General features: G+C 41.7%; 1 protein-coding gene across 2 annotated transcripts in view; it reads left to right on the top strand.

Moving 5' to 3' along the window:
* nrg3a (neuregulin 3a) overlaps nt 1–22,061 on the top strand; it is a 394,622-nt gene that overhangs the window by 348,253 nt on the left and 24,308 nt on the right. For both annotated transcript variants that reach the window (XM_014154879.3, XM_014154878.3), the window contains exons 5-6: nt 9,975–10,077; nt 11,327–11,453. In XM_014154879.3, the coding sequence (XP_014010354.3) occupies nt 9,975–10,077; nt 11,327–11,453 (230 nt within the window). The remainder of the gene's footprint in view (nt 1–9,974; nt 10,078–11,326; nt 11,454–22,061) is intronic.

Genomic DNA, 22,061 nt, shown 5'->3' with positions numbered 1-22,061 from the left:
CTCCCCTTCACCTCTCCCTCTCCCTCTCCCTCTCAAGTTCCCCCTTAGAATACTAATGTTCTCCAGTCTCCTTGGAAACGGCAGAGAACAGAGAGGCAGGAGACAGTGAGGGAGATTTAATACTGTTGGCACGGTAACTAACAGCATCCTTGCACACTGGCACTGCCTGTACGTGTGTCTGTGGGGTCTTGACGGGAGAGCACATCCCCATCCTGCCAGCCTTTCTCCATTTGGCATTGGTGTAAATTATGGGCAAAAGAGCTGTAGTTAATGACATTGTACTGTGAGACATTGTTAATGACTCTTCTTCATATAAACACAGCTGGTGTACTCAGAAGACCATAGATACCTGGGAAATAGAGGTATCTGCCCAACAAAGTATGGATGAACCATAGCATCTATATCAGTGTATACACAGTGCTTTCTGAAAGTATTCAAACCACTTCCCTTTTCACATTTTGTTACGTTACAGTCTTATTCCAAAATTGATTTAAAAAAAAGATCTATCAATCTACACACAATACCCAATAATGACAAAGAAAAAACAGGTTTTTAGAAATGTTTGCAAATGTATTAAAAACAAAAATCAGAAATATCTGACGGCCTACAGGGAGGAGGTGAGGGCCCTCGGAGTGTGGTATCAGGAAAATAACCTCACACTCAACGTCAACAAAGGAGATGATCGTGGACTTCAGGAAACAGCAGAGGGAGCACCCCCTATCCACATCAACGGGACAGTAGTGGAGAAGGTGGAAAGTTTTAAGTTCCTCGGCTTACACATCACGGAAAAACTGAAATGGTCCACCCACATAGACAGCGTGGTGAAGAATGCGCAACAGCGCCTCTTCAACCTCAGGAGGCTGAAGAAATTTGGCTTGTCAACAAAAACACTCACAAACCTTTACAGATGCACAATTGAGAGCATCCTGTCGGGCTGTATCACCACCTGGTACGGCAACTGCTCCGCCCACAACCGTAAGGCTCTCCAGAGGGTAGTGAGGTCTGCACAACGCATCACCGGGTGCAAACTACCTGCCCTCCAGGACACCTACACCACCCGATGTCACAGGAAGGCCAAAAAGATCATCAAGGACATCAACCACCCGAGCCACTGCCTGTTCACTCCGCTATCATCCAGAAGGCGAGGTCAGTACAGATGCATCAAAGCTAGCTGGGACCGAGAGACTGAAAAACAGCTTCTATCTCAAGACCATCAGACTGTTAAACAGCCATCACTAACATTGAGTGGCTGCTGCCAACATACTGACTCAAACCTCTAGCCACTTTAATAGTTAAAAATTGGATGTAATAAATGTATCACTAGTCACTTTAAACAATGCCACTTTATTTAATGTTTACATACCCTACATTACTCATCACATATGTATATACTGTACTCTATACCATCTACTGCATCTTGTCTATGCCGTTTGGCCATTGCTCATCCATATATTTTTATGTACGTATTCTTATTCATTCCTTTACACTTGTGTATATAAGGTAGTTGTTGTGAAATTGTTAGATTACTTGTTAGATATTACTGCATGGTCGGAACTAGAAGCACATGCATTTCGCTACGCTCGCATTAACATCTGCTAACCATGTGTATGTGACCAATGAAATTTGATTTGATTTGATTTGAAGGAATTGTCCATAGAGCTCAGAGACAGGATTGCGTCGAGGCACAGATCTGGGGAAGGGTACCAAAACCTTTTTGCACAGAGCTCCACAGAGGGACTCAGTTTGGCTGGGCTGCCAGCTCTAGGAAGAGTCTTAGGGGTTCCAAACTACTTCCATTTAAGAATGATGGAGGCCACTGTGTTGCTGCAGAAGGCCAGCATCCCGGAGTCACCTCTTCACGGTTGACGTTGAGACTGGTGTTTTGCTGGAACTATATAATGAAGATGCCAGTTGAGGACTTGTGAGGCGTCTGTTTCTCAAACTAGACACTCTAATGTACTTGTCCTCCTTCTCAGTTGTGCCCCTGGGGCCTCCCACTATTTTTCAAAATATATATAAATGGGTTTTGGAAACGATTCAGACAATTTCAATGATGTCAGCAACAATCTATCGGCAATATTAAAGCTGATCACCCCCCCTAATAAAAGGGGGAAAAATGAGACAGCAGCAACATTTCATTTTGCCCATGTCCTTCTTAAGAGGGGAGCATGTATCGTGCAGCTATTTACAATGTGTTCGGAAAGTATTCAGACTTTTTTACCTTTTCCACATTTTGTTACTTTATAGGCTTATTCTAAAATTGATTAAGTCGTTTTTTCCCCTTATCAATCTACACACAGTTCCCCATAATGACAAAGCAAAAACAGGCATTTAGACATTTTTGCAAATGTATTAAAAATAAAAACTGAAATATCACATTTACATAGGTATTCAGACCCTTTACCCAGTACTTTTTCAAGCACCTTTGGCAGCGATTACAGCCTTGAGTTTTCTTAGGAATGACGCTACAAGCTTGCACGGCTGTATTTGGGGAGTATCTCCCACTCTTCTCTGCAGATCCTTCCAAGCTCTGTCAGGATGGATGGGGAGCATCGCTGCAAAGCTATGTTCAGGTCTCTCCAGAGAGATGTTCGATTGGGTTCAATTCCGGGCTCTGGCTGGGCAACTCAAACACATTCAGAGACTTGTCCCGAAGCCACTCCTGCGTTGTCTTGGCTGTGTGCTTAGGGTCGTTGTCCTTTTGGAAGATTAACGTTCACCCCAGTCTGAGGTCCTGAGCACTCTGGAGCAGGTTTTCATCAAGGATCTCTCTGTTCTTTTCTCTGTTCATATTTCGCACAATCCTGACTAGTCTCCCAGTCCCTGCCGCTTAAAAACATTCCCACAGCATGATGCTGCCACCACCATGGTTCACCGTAGGGATGGTGCCAGGTTTCCTGCAGACGTGACGCTTGGCATTCAGGTCAGAGAGTTAAATCTTGGTTTCATCAGACCAGAGAATCTTGTTTTTCATGGTCTGAGAGGCCTTTAGGTGCCTTTTGGCAAACTCCAAGCGTGCTGTCATATGCCTTTTACTGAGGAGTGGCTTCCTTCTGGCCATTTTACTATAAATCCCTGATCGGTGGAGTGCTGCAGAGATGGTTGTCCTTCTGGAAGGTTCTCCCATCTCCACAGAGGAACTCTGGAGCTCTATCAGAGTGATCATCGGGTTCTTGGTCACCTCCTTGACCAAGGCCCTTCTCCCCCGATTGCTCAGTTTGGCTGGGCGCTCAACTGTAGGTTGTAGGAGTCTTGGTGGCTCCAAACTTCTTCCATTTAAGAATGATGGATGCCACTGTGTTCTTGGTGACCTTCAACCCTGCAGAATTTTTTTTGTACCCTTCCCCAGCTCTGTGGCACTATAAAATCCTGTCTCGAAGCTCCTCGGACAATTCATTCGACCTCATGGCTTGGTTTTTGCTCTGACATGCACTGTCAGCTGTGGGAACTTATATAGACAGGTGTGTGCCTTTCCAAATCATGTCCAATTAACAGAATTTACCACAGGTGGAGTCCAGTCAAGTTGTAGAAACATCTCAAGGATGATCAATGGAAACAGGGTGTACCTGAGCTCAATTTTAAGTCTCATAGCAAAGGGTCTGAATACTTATGTAAATACGTTTTTTTATTTTTAATAAATATCTAAAAACCTGTTTTTTTTTTTTGCTTTGTCATAATGGGGTATTGTGTGTAGATTGATGAAGGGAAGATTTAATCTATTTTAGAATTAGGCTATAACGTAACAGAATGTGAAAAATATTTGTGACTGCATTAAAGAAAGTGTTTTTAGCTCATTGTGCTAATTGTCTCATATGTGGTGTCCTTGTTCAATAAGGATCACCGACCAGTGTTAATCAGCAAAGAACAAAATGTTCTAATCTGGTATAGCTCCGTTAGAATTTTTCTCTCTAATTTAGTCCACTTCAATGTTATGCAGTTCACCTGAGGCAGGACCATCAGCCAGCTCTCTAATTCCTCTGGGTAAACCCTGTGAAATCAACCATTTGTAGTGGGTCACAAGGGAAGACACCACAAACAGCATTTTACTGGAAGAGCCAGAGAGACTGAGGGGGATGGAGAGATTGCAGTAAGAGAGAGAGAGCGAGAGACAGAAAGAGAGAGGGAGGAGAGAGAGAGAAGGAGAGAGAGATTTTAAATGTCTCTATTCGTTTGTTTACTGTTAGTTTTTTATTGTTTATTTCACTTTTGTTTATGATCTATTCCACTTGCTTTGGCAATGTAAACATATGTTTCCTATGCCAATAAAGCCTTTTGAATAGAATTGAGAGAGAGAGAGAAGCTGGAATGAGGGAAGATCCAGACAATAGGACAGAAACAAAGGAATGCAGAGAAACAGGAGTGAGAAACAGAATGAGATGGGTAGTGAGAGTAGAAGAAGGAGGAGAGCGAGGAAGAGCGAGATCTTACATACAGGTAAAGGAGGTATGCTACTCCAGGCCCTCAGTCGGTTTGGAATGTAATAATATTTGATTTTGTTGGGCAATAAAAATCATTTGCATGCCAATGGAGGCCATTCCCACAGTAGACTGCTACCTACGTCCACTGTGAGCCATGGATTCCAACTGACAGTGACAAGGAGTGAAGAAGTGACAGATTGCTTCATTGTGCATTTTACTCTGTTTGCTTGGTTTGTTTGTTTGCTTGATCCCTGCCATACGTATGCGGCTAAAAATGATACCTGTGAAGGAAATGTCATGTTTTCCTCTGAGGCGCAGGTTCAAAATGGACACAGGGGACAAGGAGAGATAACCTGGCTCCTACAGCTCTGCTATTGTAACTTTGATTACAATCACTCACACTGCACTTGCAAGTCAAATGCTCTCTGCAAAGAGACTGTGCGTGCGTGCGTGTGTGTCTGTATGTGTGCGTGTGTGTGTGTGCGTGTACGTATTGAGTAGGGTTAGATTCTTTGATGTGACTCCTGGAGTGAGAGTGAAATGTCAGTCTCCTCTGTCATTATCCAGTTAAAGAAAGTTATCTACAAGAAGGAGGAGTTGATGCCATCAAAAGCCAAAGTCCCCAGCCCTGTTTAACTGACATGTCATGACCACCAGAGGCTTCACTGAGTGGAAAACATATAGTAAACAGAAATGACTTCTGGACAGTTCTGTTCATGTACCCAGGTCAAAGAAACAATTGAGTGGCAATGATGTGAGTGCTTACACATGTAGGCATGTGTTAGCTTTCCTGTTCTTCCTGTTGTCTCAAGTCCTTTAATGGCAAGGGGGAGAAGGTTGCTGTCTGTCAACTGAAACTAGGAACAGCAGGGGCTCTGTGATGAAACTGTTTTGGTTTCTCTCTTATTTCCATGTGTGAAACACATCACTGTTTCACAGTCATAGGGAAGGGTGTCAGACACAGTGGAGAGAATTGACACAGATACAAATACTACCGTTCATATTCATGCCCCTACTTAAGGAACTATTTATAGTTGTTAGCTACATATTTATTCCAGCATAGTTGCATCTTATTAGTTGAATAATGGTTTATAATATCAATGTTGTAATATGTTTCTCTCATATTGATTTATTTCTAAACATATAGGGCTAAGCTATGTGATTAAAGGGCTTAGGCTTTGTTATTAGTTTTAGCAGAAAGTATGGGTACCTGAAATGTCCTAATCATATATGATATCAACCACAGAGGAACAGTAAAATCTTCATATTATAATAATGTTATGTATCGTATAACAGAATCAGAGTTTTCTGGATGCACCCTACCACATGCTAGCGGTGTAAAGCTCGCCTCCATTGTACTCTAGAGCAGGGGAAATGCGTTCTCTGGCGTGATGAATCACGCTTCTCTATCTGGCAGTCCTACGGACAAATCTGGGTTTGGAGGATGCCAGGAGAACACTACCTGCTCCAATGTATAGTGCCAACTGTAAAGTTGGGTGGAGGAGGAATAATGATTTTTTTCATGGTTCAGGCTCCTTAGTTCCAGTGAAGGGAAATCTTAACGCTACAACACACAATGGCATTCTAGACGATGCTGTGCTTCCAACTTTGTGGCAGAAGTTTGGGGAAGGCCCTTTCCTGTTTCAGCATGACAATTCCCCCATGCACAAAGTGAGGTCCATACAGAAATGGTTTGTCGATATTGGTGTAGAGGAACTTGACTGGCCTGCACAGAGCCCTGACCTTAACCCCATCGAACACCTTTGGGATGTATTGGAATGCCGAATGTGAGCCAGGCCTAATCGGCCAACATCAGTGCTAATGCTCTTGTGGCTGAATGGAAGGAAGTCCCCGCAGCAATGTTCCAACTTCGAGTGGAAAGCCTTCCCAGATGAGTGGAGGCTGTTGCAGCAAAGGGGAGACCAACTCCATATTAATGCCCATGATTTTGAAATGAGATTTTCGAAGAGCAGTTGTCCACATACTTTTATTTATATATACACTGAGTGTACAAATCATTAGGAACACCTGCTCTTTCCATGACATAGACTGACCAGGTGAAAGCTATGATCCCTTATTGATGTCACTGGTTAAATCTACTTCAATCAGTGTAGATAAAGGGGAAGAGGCAGGTTAAAGAAGGATTCTTAATCCTTGAGACAATTGAGACATGGATTGTGCCATTCAGTGGGTGAACAGGCAGGACAAAATATTTAAATGCCTTTGAACTGGGTATTGTTGTAGGTGCCAGGTGCACCGGTTGGAGTGTGTCAACAACTGCAATGCTGCTGGGTTTTTCACACAACAGTTTCCATTTGCGGTGTGCCAAGTAGTCGGACAAAACAAGTATTATTACGGATATGGGTGATTACGAACCAATTATTTTTTGCAATTATCCGTGATCAGAATTTTTTTTTCTTTTTTTTCCTGATGCCAGCAACCCTCTATCTCATGTAAGTCAGTCACAGAGTTTCTAAACCATACTGTCCTGTCTTTGAGTCACTCACGTGTGTAGTCTAAATAACTCAACTGGCTAGTTTGCCTATCTGTAAAGAGCGTTGATCCGTTGATCCTGCTGCTCTAATTGGATAGAGGGAAGCTGTATTTCTCAGTTGACTCACTTTATAATTTCGTCCAATCACTTTTCCTCATGTTATCGGTCTGATCATTTAGAATGCTGCTGCACGCTACTACGATAAATCACATGATGAGAATGTTTGCTATCAAACTCTCAATGTGCATAATATCTAACAAGTGGGGCAAGAGTAGGGAAAAAATATGAAACGCTAATGCGCATTCTGACTGAGTGACAGCAAACTTAGCTGCCCACTGCAAGTTGAGGACAAAGACACTGACACAGACACAGACACAAGCACTCCTCCGCGCACTGGTCCTAATCTGCAACTTTTATGCAGTGAGAACGTGCAGAGTTATTTTGCCAACATCCATTTAGGCATATTAAAACACTTCAGTTTTTTCCGATCACAAGTATCACCCAATCCGACTATCAACTGTCAACTAACTGGTACGATTATGAATACGAGTATGGCCATGTCGGCACACCCCTAGTTTCCAGTGTGTATCAAGGATCGTCTACCACCCAAAGGACATCCAGCCAACTTGACACAACTGTGGGAAGCATTGGAGTCAACAAGGGCCAGCATCCCTGTGGAACGCTTTCCATGTCCATGCCCTGACGAATTGAGACTGTCCTGAGGGCAAGAGGGGGTGCAACTCATTATTAGGAAGGTGACTATATCACATGTACTTCTTGTCACTCTTACGTAATGTAACCATTACTGCATGGTTCTACAATTGTCCTGTTAAACCACATGACTAATTTGTTATTTCAATTGGAAAGAAAACAAATATGACCCTGTACCCTTACAAATACACATCATATTTGTAATTTAGGTTATATGATTTATTCAGAACCAGAGCGGATTCTGAATCAGTGAACCAGAGCACAGGGGTTCGTTTACTGTGGCTACAACTTCATGTACTGTAGGCCGCCCTTGACCTTGACAACACATTGTTAATTACCTCCAAACGGGGCTTGTATACAGCATTTATGACGTGCATCAGAGGAACAGAGTAAAACCTTTTCCCATTAGTGTATCATCATGGTACTCTGCAGGGAGGTTGTGGGCACAGAAGATTCAGATGTATGGACTAAAATAGTCTATACAGCCCCTCAGTGGAGGTGTCATAATACCCATAAAACCTAGCGATCAAACAGGGAAATGGTTCCAATCGTTTTTCACCATTCATGTTTCCCTTAGGGGATTTTAGAAACGCTTAAAATAAGGGCTGTGTTTCGTGTAGGTTTACCCTGGCGTGACGTTTTGACAACCATGTAAATCTCTCTCTGACAAGGTGACATCAATATATTCGGCTCTATTTACTCTCAGATTCGAAAATTTGCATCAAAGTAGACATCATGCAAAACTACAAATCCCTGCAAGCTCCTGCACATCATCTCTAGCTGACACCTTTGATAACAGGTATTGTGTCAATTTAAAACTTGCACAAGACAGTTCACAGAATTGTCCATTTAAAGACATTTTGCCATTTTATTAATTGCTACATTTTGCTGACATTAGATAGTTAATCCAGAGATTCTTACCTTTGCCTCGATTCGGCAGTCTCGTCCATATCATCATGGCATTTGTAGTTCTTTATGATAGCCACATTATCAGCTAATTAGCATTTCATTTTAGAGGGGTAAATACTGGTGAATATATTGATAAAGACACCTTGTCCTAGAGATATTTACACGGTTATCAAAACATCACGCCAGGGTAAGCCTACACGAAACAGCCCTTATTTTAAGTGTTTCTAAAATCCCCTGTGTGAAAAATGAATGGTGGAAAAATGATTGGAACCATTTCCTTGTTTGAACGCTAGGTTTTATGGGTATTATGAATCATACTGTGGTATTCTATTAACAGTGAGGTTGTTTTGTAGCATGTGAGGCGTCACTGGGAGTGACATGCAGGGTTAGCTGTCATGGGATTGCAAGTGCCACTTTCCTACATCTCCCACAAGGTTCCTCTCTTCTCATAATTACAGTAAACAAGGTTATGTGATGACTCAGGCTGATTAGATACATCAAAACAGAAATACTGCCCCTTGAAACTACTGGTGGGAGGGAGGGAGGGAGGGAGGTTAATTAGCCCAGCTCTCAAGTGTTTTGGCTTCAATATTGATTTTGATAAGATAAAGTAAATTAATGTATTACTGGGCCACGTTTGGTGTGTTCTACAGTTGGCTACAAAAGCCTGGGGCTCTCCTGTTCTTCTTGGCCCAGAGAGCACAACACTATAGGGCTACCTGGGTAAAACATTTTGGAAGATGGGACCAACAATTCCATAAATACAGATTTTTTATAGAAATTGCAATACATGTATGTACAATATTCCTCATTGCCTTGCCTCATAATCATGTTAGAGATGTGGATATCAAACTGTTTTGTCCTTCAACCCATGTACACCATATTGGTCAAAATGATTTAACCATTTGTCTGTTGCATGGATACAATTTTCCCCTATTTTGTGGGGATTTGTGTGGTGGTTCTCCTCAAGGTCTGCTGTACCAAATATAATCTGATTGATTGCCTATTAATTCCTTTGAAGGCAACTATGATTTACTTTTTCATATGAAAAGAGACAGCTGCCATTTGTCACCCTTAATGGTGACCATTACAACTATAACTCTTATCTTCTGTTTTCAGACACGGCTACATTACAACTAGCATCTATGACAAGGCTTTGCATCCAATGGGGCTGATGATATGACAGTGTTGTTAAGACTAACTGGGGGGTTGTTTGGTTTTATAAATGGCATGTGAAAATTAGACATGAACATTATTATTACAGTGAGTTAAGGGCAATGTTTTATTTTCTGTGGTCATCTCCTTGGAGATTTCTCTCTTTAACATTGGTTATGGGAGCGTCTCTGTGGACACTAACTTCTCTCCCAGTCCTAGGATTTTCCTATTTTTGCTCTTTGTTCCTCCGTCAATGTCAGCTCTTCCGCTTCTCTTCATTTCAACAGAGAGCAAGGAGGTGTACAAGAGACAAGTGCTGTCAATCACCTGCATCGCCGTGGGGATAAGTGTTCTGGGCACGCTCTGTATGGCTCTCTACTGTCGGAACAAGTGAGTGGACATGATCACCCAGAGGATCTGATCTCAGTTCAGTTCCTACACCTAAACCAATAGAACACACCACAGGCAATTGGCTATTGATCTAGTTTCAGCTGACACTCCGTGTCAAATACAGGTGAAGGATCTTCATTTTATCACCCTTTTGAAGCAGGAAATGACTAACTTCTAGTGCATTCAAGGCTTAAAAATTCTTCAAAAGTTTGTAATTTCCACTTAAACATTTCTAACGAAAAATGTAGCAATCATTAATTATAATCCACACAATAATTCACATTTCCTTTTGCTGCAGGATTATTTTCCTGCTGTGAGAAACTGGTAAAATTAAGATCCTACACCTCTAACCTACTGTAAGAATACGGATTCACAGTTGTATCCCTCCAAATAAAGTTAAAGGGAAAATGATTAACTTCATATTCATCATCTCCCTCACCACTCCAACATCAACATACACTGTATGTGAAAATGGCGTGTTTCTATGTTTTGTGGAAAAAAAGATAAGTGTTTCAAACGACATCATCAGTGTGCATCGTGCTTTTAACCAATTATGAGAAGGAACTGCCTACTAATGGTCTACTAAGTGGTTGATGATGTCTTGGAAACACTTATCTTCCTCTATCTTTTTTTACTACAAAACCTAGAAATGTGGCATTTTCCCAAATGTTGATGTTGAGGTGGTGCTAGAGATAATAAATATGAAGTTGAATTTTTTATTTATTTCCGTTTAATACATTTGCATACTTTTTTGCATTAAGATAGCTCTTGGCAGTTTGTTTTATTGTATCGGTATGGGCCCTACACACATTAATTGTGTACGCATGTTGTACATTCTGTTTACGCCTGAAAGCACCTGTCTATAATGTATATCCCTTATATATTCATCCAGAATGCTGGGTCAAACATCCAAGCTGTGATGGCAAACTGTCATTCAGGGTATAAGGAGCAGACAGCCCTGTGATAAATTCATTGTAATTTCACTGGGTCTGTAATATAACGATGTGAGTGAGTGAGTGAGCAGTCTGACAACAAGATAATCGGATCAAACCATGGTCTAGAGCCATTTGGAATTCATCTAAAATGGAGTTAGAGCACATGAACACATTAGCTCCATCAGAGCCCCTCAGTATACACTTCCTCACTACAACAACTAGGGGTAGAGAGGTACAGAGTGGGGTCTGAGGGTTAAAGGTCAAGGCAATGCTGTGGTTTAGTTAACATGCCATGCACATGCACTCCCCCTCAGGAGACGCAGGGAAAAACTCCAGGCCCACTTGAAAGAGAGTCGCAGCCTGAAGAACTACAGCGCCAATGCCTCTGCCCTGGAGTCCAAACCCGGCCTGAGGCCTAACACGGGCCTGCAGCTGCAGAATGTGAGTATACTGGGTGGATTGTCCCCTTCCTCTGCATTCTTCACTCTAAAGACATGTATCTAGGGTGACTGATCATGCTGTTGGCTTACATCTCATAACCATTCCACTGTTCCAAAGACATGGACGTCGATTATGGCAGCCTCCCACACCTCTCTGATTCAGAGGGGTTGTGTTAAATGCGGAAGACACATTTCAGTTGAGTGCATTCAGGTATCCCCCTTTCCCTTTCCTTTCCCATTTATGCATAATGTCTTTGTCATGCAGAGCTGTTGGAGATATGTTGTTCGCTCATGGGTGCAGTAGCAATCAGTCTACGTTGGAGATTGGCATGATAAACAACTGCCTGTCCTATGCCACCCCCATCCACCCGAACCTAACTGTTCAGAGTTAACGCTGTTAGCACAGAAGTCGTTGAGAGAACACTGCTCAGTCATTTGGGACCCCGGGCTGGTTATTGTTGTATTCATCATATGCTCAATAGCCTCTGACGACAGATCTATCTCAGACACTGCCTATCTGAGCTGTTTGCACGGCAAACACCGCGTTCATTTGAATGTCAGTCAAAGTTAGTGCCTGTGCACCAGAGAGGGATAGAGATGTGTGGGTAACACACACCACTGCAGCTAGTTATGAAGTCATTGTTTTAATGTGATACGAGTCATTGCACCAATGTAGCCAGCACACATTAGAGTCCTGCATTGGAGTCTGATACCCACAGTTCCTCGCGGGTGAGCAGCAATAGAATCAGCTGCCGGGTAGAATGAAAACATTCTTTCCACCCGTGGGTCGGCTCGCGGTTCAGAACAATTACATTGTAAGTTGGAAACAATTTAAATCCAGATAATACACTGCTAAATAACCCAGGAGCTTGTCGGTTTGCATTGTGTTGTGAATTCCATTCTGTGAGGGGCGAGGCAGACATAAGGCTGTCAGAACACACACGCATTGAGAGTGTGTGAAGCCCGGAACTGTCCCTTATTTGTGTGGCGCTAAAATGTTCTAATTTGTCCACGCGCAGAGCTTATGTTCCCACTCCCCACGTGAGAATACGACACATTGCCAAGTTTACTTTCTCTGGATAGCCTAGCTGAGGCAAAAATGTCTAACGTTGGTTGAGCAGCCCAGGTGACAGACCCCGGTCAATAGTGGTAAAGTTCCTGGGGTTCCAGAACAAGGTGGCTATTCTGGAGAGAGCCAAGAACCTGAGAGGAACCAACACTTCCTCAACGAGGACTTCTCTGAAGCTATGCGCCAGAGGCAAAAATAACTGATCCCAGTCATGAAGGCTGCCAGAGAGCGTGGGGACATTGCTTACATCCGCTACAACAGGCTCATTGTCCACCCACCCACCCAAAAGCCTGGAAGGAGTGAGAGACTAGCTCCAGCCCTGCATCTCACACACACACACACACACACACACACACACACACACACACACACACACTTACTTTTCTTGCTTTATTCAATATTATTATCTCTGGTAAGCTACTCAGAAAAGGGCTAAAGATATCAATATTGGCTATATGAAGAGTTTATTTCCAAAACACTATATCCACCAATTTTTCACATTTGTGTTTTTTCATCAGAAATGATTGCTTATGGTCATAGTGGTGTTGTGGGTACTGCATCACCCCCTGAATAATACAAACATTATAATATTGATTTATTTATTTCCACAAAAGGTTGTACACTGGGCCTGCTAGTCAAGACAGCCATCTGCAGCACGGACAAAACAATTAAAATGCGCCCCACCCACAAAACATCTTCCCGTAGCTATGCTTATGGGTATCTTCATGTGTGAGTAAAATATTACTGTTTTCAGAAATTTTATTCATAGATTTTAGATTCGTTTTTTAGCTAAACACTATACAGTATATCCATTGCTTAGCTGGAATGGAATGTTTGTGTACTGTATATTTGACTGTGATATGTTGTTGTCTCACCTAGCTATCTTAAGATTAATGCACTTACTGTAAGTCGCTCTGGATAAGAGCATCTGCTAAATGACTAAAATGTCAAATGTAAACATTTTACATACAGATCTCATATTGTTGTATTGATTTTTTTAATGATTTTTTATATTGATATGACAAATGCATCATTTGTACATCATTTGTACATACATTTTTTTATGTTTTTAATTACCGATCCTTGACTTCGGCGATGTCATTTACAAAATAGCCTCCAACACTCTACTCAGCAAACTGGATGCAGTCTATCACAGTGCCATCCGTTTTGTCACCAAAGCCCCATATACTACCCACCACTGCGACCTGTATGCTCTTGTTGGCTGGTCCTTGCTACATATTTGTTTATAAGTCTTTGCTAGGTAAAGCTCCGCCTTATCTCAGCTCACTGGTCACCAAAGCAACACCCACCCGTAGCACGTGCTCCAGCAGGTATATTTCACTGGTCTTCCCCAAAGCCAACACCTCATTTGGCCGCCTTTCCTTCCAGCTCTCTGCTGCCAATGACTGGAACGAATTGCAAAAATCACTGAAGTTGGAGACTTATATCTCCCTCACTAACTTCAAGCGTCACCTGTCAGAGCAGCTTACCAATCGCTGCAGCTGTACACAGCCCATCTGTAAAGAGCCCATCCAACGAACTACCTACCACATCCCCATATTTGTTTTTGTTTTCTTCTCTTTTGCACATCAGTATTTCTACTTGCACATCCTCATCTGCACATATATCACTCCAGCATAAATTGCTAAATTGTAATTACATCGCCACTATTGGCCTATTTATTGCCTTACCTCCTTACTTCATTTGCGCACACTGTATCACATTTTTATATTGTGTTATTGACTGTACGTTTGTTTATCCCATGTGTAACTCTGTGTTGTTATTTTTGTCGCACTGCTTTGCTTTATTTTGGCCAGGTCGCAGTTGTAAGTGAGAAGTTGTTCTCAACTTGCCTACCTGGTTAAATAAAGGTGAACTAAAAAATAAAAATACATTTGACTGTGTAAAACATAGCAATACTACTTATTTATCTGAGAGGGAGGCAGATATATAACATTTAGCAAAGAAAAACATGATTATTTGTCTCTCTGAAATGAAACCATCACGTGAAAGATTTTAAACATGTCTGTCATTGAACAAACGCATGCCATGATTACATAGTGGGGGGAAAAACACACCAATCTCTCTCAAAATTTCTTTAATCAATAAAAGCCAATTCAGCAACATTTCTGAAAATGGATATATAGCATTTTGGAATGAAATTCTTCATACGTAGCCTTAGAAATAAGCTTAATGAAATCAATAACTTGTGTACATCAGATAACATTCATATATTGACCATCTCTGAGACTCACTTAGATAATTCCTTTGATGATACAGTAGTAGCAATACAGGGATATAACATATATAAATGAGACAGGAATACCTATGGGGGAGGTGTTGCTATATACTGTTTATTCAGAGCCATATTCCTGTAAAGCTTAGAGAGGATCTTATGTCAAATGTTGTTGACGTGCTGTGGTTGTAGGTTCACCTGCCTCATCTCAAGCCTATTATTGTGAGTGTTGCAATATGCCACCAAGTGCTAACAGTCAATATCTGGATAATATGTTTGAAATGCTTAATAGTCTATGTGATGTTAACAGAGAGGTCTATTTTCTGGGTGACCTGAATATAGACTGGTTTTCATCAAGCTGTCCACTCAAGAGGAAGCTTCTCACTGTAACCAGTGCCTGTAATCTGGTTCAGGTTATTAATCAACCGACCAGGATGTTTACAAACACTACAGGAACCATGTCATCGATGTGTATTGATCACATTTTTACTAATACTGCAGTACTTTGTTCTAAAGTTGTATTCACACCCATTGGCTGTAGTGACCATAATATATAGTGGCTAAATCCAGAAAAGGCAAAGTTCTAAATCCTGGCCTAAAATAGTGTATAAGAGATCATACAAAACATTTCATAATGATTCCTATGTTGAAGAATATTTGTTTGTCTGATGTGTAATGAGGAGCATGCAGACACTGCACTTGATGCATTTATGACATTGTTTCTTCCAGTTAACGAAAGGCATTAAGAAACTGACTGTTAGAAATGTTAAGGCTCCATGGATTGATGAGGCATGGGAAAACTGTATGGTTGAGAGGGATTAAGCAAAAGGAGTGGCTAATAAATCTGGCTGCACATCTGACTGGCTGACTTACTGCAAATTGAGAAATTAAGGGACCAATCTGAACAAAAAGAAGAAGAAACTGTATTATGGAACTAAAATAAATAATATAAAGTATGATTGAAAAAAAACTTTGGAATACTTTAAATGAAATTATGAGCAGAAAGACTAATTCAACTCCATATTTCATTGAATCAGAAGGCTCATTCATAGATATTTCCAATTATTTTAATGACTATTTCATTGGCAAAGTGGACAAATTTAGAAATTAAATGCCAACAATAATCTGTGAGCCATGATAATCATGAATAAAATACCTAATAATGAAAGAAAAGCAATGCGATTTTGAATAATGTAAAGTAAGTGTGGGAAGGGTGGGGAAATTATTGTTGTTCATCAATAATGAGAAACCGCCTCATATTGACAACTTAGATGGAAAGCTACTGAGGACGGTAGCAGACTATATTGCCACTCCTATTTGTCATATCTTTAATCTGAGCCTGGAGAAAAGCGATTGTCCTCAGACCTGGAGGGAAGCTAAAGTCATTCCGCTACCCAAGAATGGCAAAGTGCCCTTTATTTGTTCTAACTGCCGACCAATCAGCTTACTGACGGCTCTTAGGAAACTTTTAGAGAAAATGGTGTTTGACCGGATACAATGCTATTTCTCTGTGAATAAACTAACACAATACTTTCAGCATGCTTATCTAGAGAAGGGCACTCAACATGTACTGCACTGACACAAATGATTGATGATTGGCTGAAATAAATTGATAATAAGAAGATTGTGGGAGCTGTATTGTTAGATTTCAGTGCAGCCTTTGATATTATTGACCATAATCTGTTGTTGACAAAACATATGTGTTATGGCTTTACGTCCTCTGCCATATCATGGCTATGTATCCAATAGAACATAGGGTGTTATTTAATGGAAGCTTCTCTATTGTAAAACATGTCAAGTGTAGAGACTAAACTTCTTGGTGTCACCTTTGACTGCAAATTGTTTTATTTGTTTTTAAAGCAACTTACAACACTTTATAGCATAATGCCTCACCCCTATCTGATCTAATGAACTCTTAGGCACATGTATATGTACTGATGTGTGCGTAATTGTCAGCAATGTGTGTAACTGTCAGTAGGACCTTTTTTTCTGTTATTCAATTTGTGAAGTTCAAAATCAAATCAAATTAAATCAAATTGTATTTGTCACATGCGCCGAATACAACAGGTGTAGACCTTACAGTGAAATGCTTACTTACAGGCCCCTAACCAACAGCGCAGTTTAAAAAAATATGAATAAGAATAAGAAATAAAAGGAACAAGTAGTTAAACAGCAACAGTAAAATAACAATAGCGAGACGATATACAGGGGGTACCGGTACAGAGTCAATGTTGGGAGGCACCGAAGTTCAGTCCTTGACCTGTTCTTGTCTATTGATGTTCTGTATTATGTCATGTTTTATGTTTTGTGTGGACCCCAGGAAGAGTAGCTGCTGCTTAGGGATCTGAATAAAATACTAACCCGGGGAAGTAAAAATAAAGGTTATGATAAGGGAATAGTCTACACTACCATTGTCAAAAAGGTGCTCCGTGAGTGAAATCCCCAGTTTGGAAGGACAACAACGTGGTAGGTGGTTACACAGCCTGCAAGCACGGAAGTCTATTTGTTTTTGATAACGCAGTTAATTATTACATTAATTCAGACTTTCGTTCATTAGACCATACGCAGGCCATGTAGAGTGTAAACCGGTGCGGCTAGTCTATTAAATAAATGTAGCCTAGTTTTTGCAGCCTATATTCAATTCTGGAAATAGTTTATTTAAGTTTTAATTGAAAGGTATTATTTTTTTATGTCGGCTATAGGCTTTCATTAGGTAAGAAGGCTAATTAAAAGGCAATTTTTCTCAAAGTGATTTCAGTGACGCATCACATCTTGAAAATATTGTTCTTAATTAATGGCATAGTTTACTTTTATCAACATTTTGAATAGACTTGCAGAAAAATGTATTCATACAATTAATATTTTTGGCTACCGAGTGGCGCAGCGGTCAAAGGCACTCCATCTCAGTGCAAGAGGCGTCACTTCAGTCCCTGGTTCGAATCCAGGCTGCATCACATCTGGCCATGTTTGGGAGACCCATAGGGCGGCGCACAATTGGCCCAGCGTCGTCTGGGGTTTGGCTGGGGTAGATCCGTCATTGTAACTAAGAATTTGTTCTAAACTGACTTGCCTAGTTAAATAAAGGTAAAATAAATCCATTAAAAAGATATATCTCTATATCTATATATATATACTGCTCAAAAAAATAAAGGGAACACTTAAACAACACAATGTAACTCCAAGTCAACCACACTTCTGTGAAATCAAACTGTCCACTTAGGAAGCAACACTGATTAACAATAAATTTCACATGCTGTTGTGCAAATGGAATAGACAACAGGTGGAAATTATAGGCAATTAGCAAGACACCCCCAATAAAGGAGTGGTTCTGCAGGTGGTAACCACAGCCCACTTCTCAGTTCCTATGCTTCCTGGCTGATGTTTTGGTCACTTTTGAATGCTGGCGATGCTTTCACTCTAGTGGAAGCATGAGACGGAGTCTACAACAAACACAAGTGGCTCAGGTAGTGCAACTCATCCAGGATGGCACAACAATGCGAGCTGTGGCAAGAAGGTTTGCTGTGTCTGTCAGCATAGTGTCCAGAGCATGGAGGCGCTACCAGGAGACAGGCCAGTACATCAGGAGACGTGGAGGAGACCGTAGGAGGCCAACAACCCAGCAGCAGGACCGCTACCTCCGCCTTTGTGCAAGGAGAAGCAGGAGGAGCACTGCCAGAGCCCTGCAAAATGACCTCCAGCAGGCCGCAAATGTGCATGTGTCTGCTCAAACGGTCAGAAACAGACTCCATGAGGGTGGTATGAGGGCCCGACGTCCACAGGTGGGGGTTGTGCTTACAGCCCAACACCGTGCAGGATGTTTGGCATTTGCCAGAGAACACCAAGATTAGCAAATTCGCCACTGGCGCCCTGTGCTCTTCACAGATGAAAGCAGGTTCACACTGAGCACATGTGACAGACGTGACAGTCTGGAGACGCCGTGGAGAACGTTCTGCTGCCTGCAACATCCTCCAGCATGATCGGTTTGGCGGTGGGTCAGTCATGGTGTGGGGTGGCATTTCTTTGGGGGGCCGCACAGCCCTCCATGTGCTCGCCAGAGGTAGCCTGACTGCCATTAGGTACTGAGATGAGATCCTCAGACCCCTTGTGAGACCATATGTTGGTGCGGTTGGCCCTGGGTTCCTCCTAATGCAAGACAATGCTAGACCTCATGGGGCTGGAGTGTGTCAGCAGTTCCTGCAAGAGGAAGGCATTGATGCTATGGACTGGCCCGCCCGTTCCCCAGACCTGAGTCCAATTGAGCACATCTGGGACATCATGTCTCGCTCCATCCACCAACGCCACGTTGCACCACAGACTGTCCAGGAGTTGGCGGATGCTTTAGTCCAGGTCTGGGAGGAGATCCCTCAGGAGACCATCCGCCACCTCATCAGGAGCATGCCCAGGCGTTGTAGGGAGGTCATACAGGCACGTGGAGGCCACATACACTACTGAGCCTCATTTTGACTTGTTTTAAGGACATTACATCAAAGTTGGATCAGCCTGTAGTGTGGTTTTCCACTTTAATTTTGAGTGTGACTCCAAATCCAGACCTCCATGGGTTAATAAATTGGATTTCCATTGATTATTTTTGTGTGATTTTGTTGTCAGCACATTCAACTATGTAAAGAAAAAAGTATTTAATAAGATTATTTCATTCATTCAGATCTAGGATGTGTTATTTTAGTGTTCCCTTTATTTTTTCTGAGCATGGTATATATATATATATATATATAATATATATATATATATATATAATATATATATATATATATATATATGTATATGTATATGTACACAGGTAAGGGGAATAGTAATAATAGACTAATAATAATAATTAAAAATCAAGTGTACTACTCTGGAGTCATAAAAACAATGAAATACATTTCTGTAATATGACATGTAGCGTTTCGGCTCTTGGAACAGTTCCAAGCGGTGGGTCTGTCCTGATGTTGAGGGTGGGGCTCGGAATTGATGTGGCGCGTGTGGGGTGGGTGTGGCTCCAGAAAAATCTGACCCTTGCAGGACTGTAGTACACATATGAAGTACTGTATCTTGTTACAGAATCCTGGTATTACTATGTTGATTTTGGATTAAACTCAATACTATTGTCATTTGTTTTTAAGGTCCAATGCAGACGTTTTTATTTAAATATCCATATGAAGTACCTTACTGTGATTGTTTTCCATTAAAATGGTAAAAAAAAGACACAAGAATAGCTTATTATCAAAGAGCAATTTCTCAAGCAATAATTTTGCTAGGACTGTCTGGGATTGGTCTGACTGGGGAGGGGAAAACTGAAAGCTTGCTTTTATTGGAAGAGAGGTTTGGAACTCTCTTTCTTATTGGTCTATTAACTAATTTACCACCTGGTGATGTCACAAGACAGGCCAAAACTCCATCCCACCAAAGCAGGCTGAAATTTCAGTCGGTCTTTTCAAACAGCTCCTACACTAAAAGGGCATTACCATAATTTCACAATTTTGCAGTATTATTCCAACCTCATAGTGTGGAAATGTATATATACATAAAACACAGGGAAATCACATTTTTGACGGCACTGGGCCTTTAATAACAGAATATGGCTGTCCTGTTGTCAATGCATCTTTCTAGACTGTTTTATTTCCTCTGGATTCTATTGGGAACTTATGCTAATGCATGCTATTTGTTTCTTTTGTGCCTACCCACACATATATTGATATAGATTTTTATCTGCAAGCTATCGGTTACCAGGATTTCACAACATGGCTGCCTGGGGGAGTGGGGGTGGAGTCAGTGATAGTAACACACACACACACACACACACACACACACACACACACACACACACACACACACACACACACACACACACACACACACACACACACACACACACACACACACACACACACACACACACACACACACACCTCTACTCCCTTCAACCCCCTACTCATTGTCAAATGATACAATTGCTCTAGTGTCTCGCAGTCTGTTTTTAAATCAATTATGACCAAGGCTGCCCTTTTCTTCCTACCTGCAGCAGCACTCTGTGGAGGTGCTATGCTTCATGATGGCTCACCCCTCGCTTCATGATGGCTCATCCCTCGCTTTGTGATGGCTCATCCCTCGCTTCGTGATGGCTCAGCCCTCGCTTCATGATGGCTCGTCCCTCGCTTCATGATGGCTCACCCCTCTGGATACAGCATTCTGCTAGGGGAAGAAAATAAATGGTCCTGGCGACATCTTCGCACAATACAAGTCCTAAATGCTGGTTCTGCTCTGGGTGGTGTGCAGATGAAACCCGCAGGCGGATGGCGGCCCTATCTCTTCTAGATTAAAACATCCATTACACTAACACGCTCCCCGCTGTGCCATAACAGCCACAGCCGCGGTATCAATACGCAGGCCTCGTCACATATATTACGTGTTGCATAACCCCTCTCTTATTGAGATGAATACCTGGGTTGATTTCATGAAGCAGTGTTGAGGTATTTGGCTCTGTGCAAAACCTTTGATTGGTTCTTAAAAGAAGAAAAGCTACTGGACTGACTGCAGCACACATCTGCTGCCTATTTTATCCATTGGATTAGTTCTAGAGAAAAGCATATTGGTATTGGGTGAGCAATCTTGTGTATAGACTGTCCTAATTTTGGTCTGAAGTCCAAAGGATTAACAGTATATTTGTTGTGAGCATCCTGTACTGTATTTGTGGGTTTTCAGTCAGGATGCATAACAAATTAACTTTAACTTTATGACCCTAGACTTTGTTTCAGTTACATCACACATATAGACATTATTCAATTCTGCGTCATCAGGAGTAAGTTAGTAATGCCATCCATCCAGCGTTAATTGATCCTTCTCCTGTGTGATTTATTTACGGCACATTCCGTACCCCTGTGCAACAGCTAACTTTACATATTTTTTTCACATCTGGGAATAATGAATTAATGTTCTCTGCCAGGCTAAATATGAATTAGCGATTTTCTTAACATCTACATGGTGGAGTGTGTCAAGACGTTTCAGCCCGCAAGCACCTGATGACAGAGCAGAATACAGGAAGCTGAGGGATGAGTGACAGAGCGACAGAGTGGCAGCTTAAAAAGAGGTGCAGTGTTGTTGTGGATGGCTGGTGGAAGTCTGGAAGTCCTGTTTTGGTGGATTACTGGGGGAGGTGAAGCGTGTCTGCTGCCATGTCTGGCTCTCTTTTAAAAGCTTTAAAACCATGAGTTTCTCTTTTTTTTCCGAAGCAGACATTCTGCAACTCTTCCTTGTGTAGTTTTAATACCCCGAAGCTCTTTCTATTTTGCTGTCTTGTACTTGAA

The sequence above is a fragment of the Salmo salar genome, chromosome 18 (genome assembly GCF_965601325.2).
Source record: "Salmo salar chromosome 18, fSalSal1, whole genome shotgun sequence".
Classification (NCBI taxonomy): Eukaryota; Metazoa; Chordata; class Actinopteri; order Salmoniformes; family Salmonidae; genus Salmo; species Salmo salar.
Note: the sequence above shows the minus strand (reverse complement) of the source record. Positions and strands in the feature narration are given on the sequence as shown.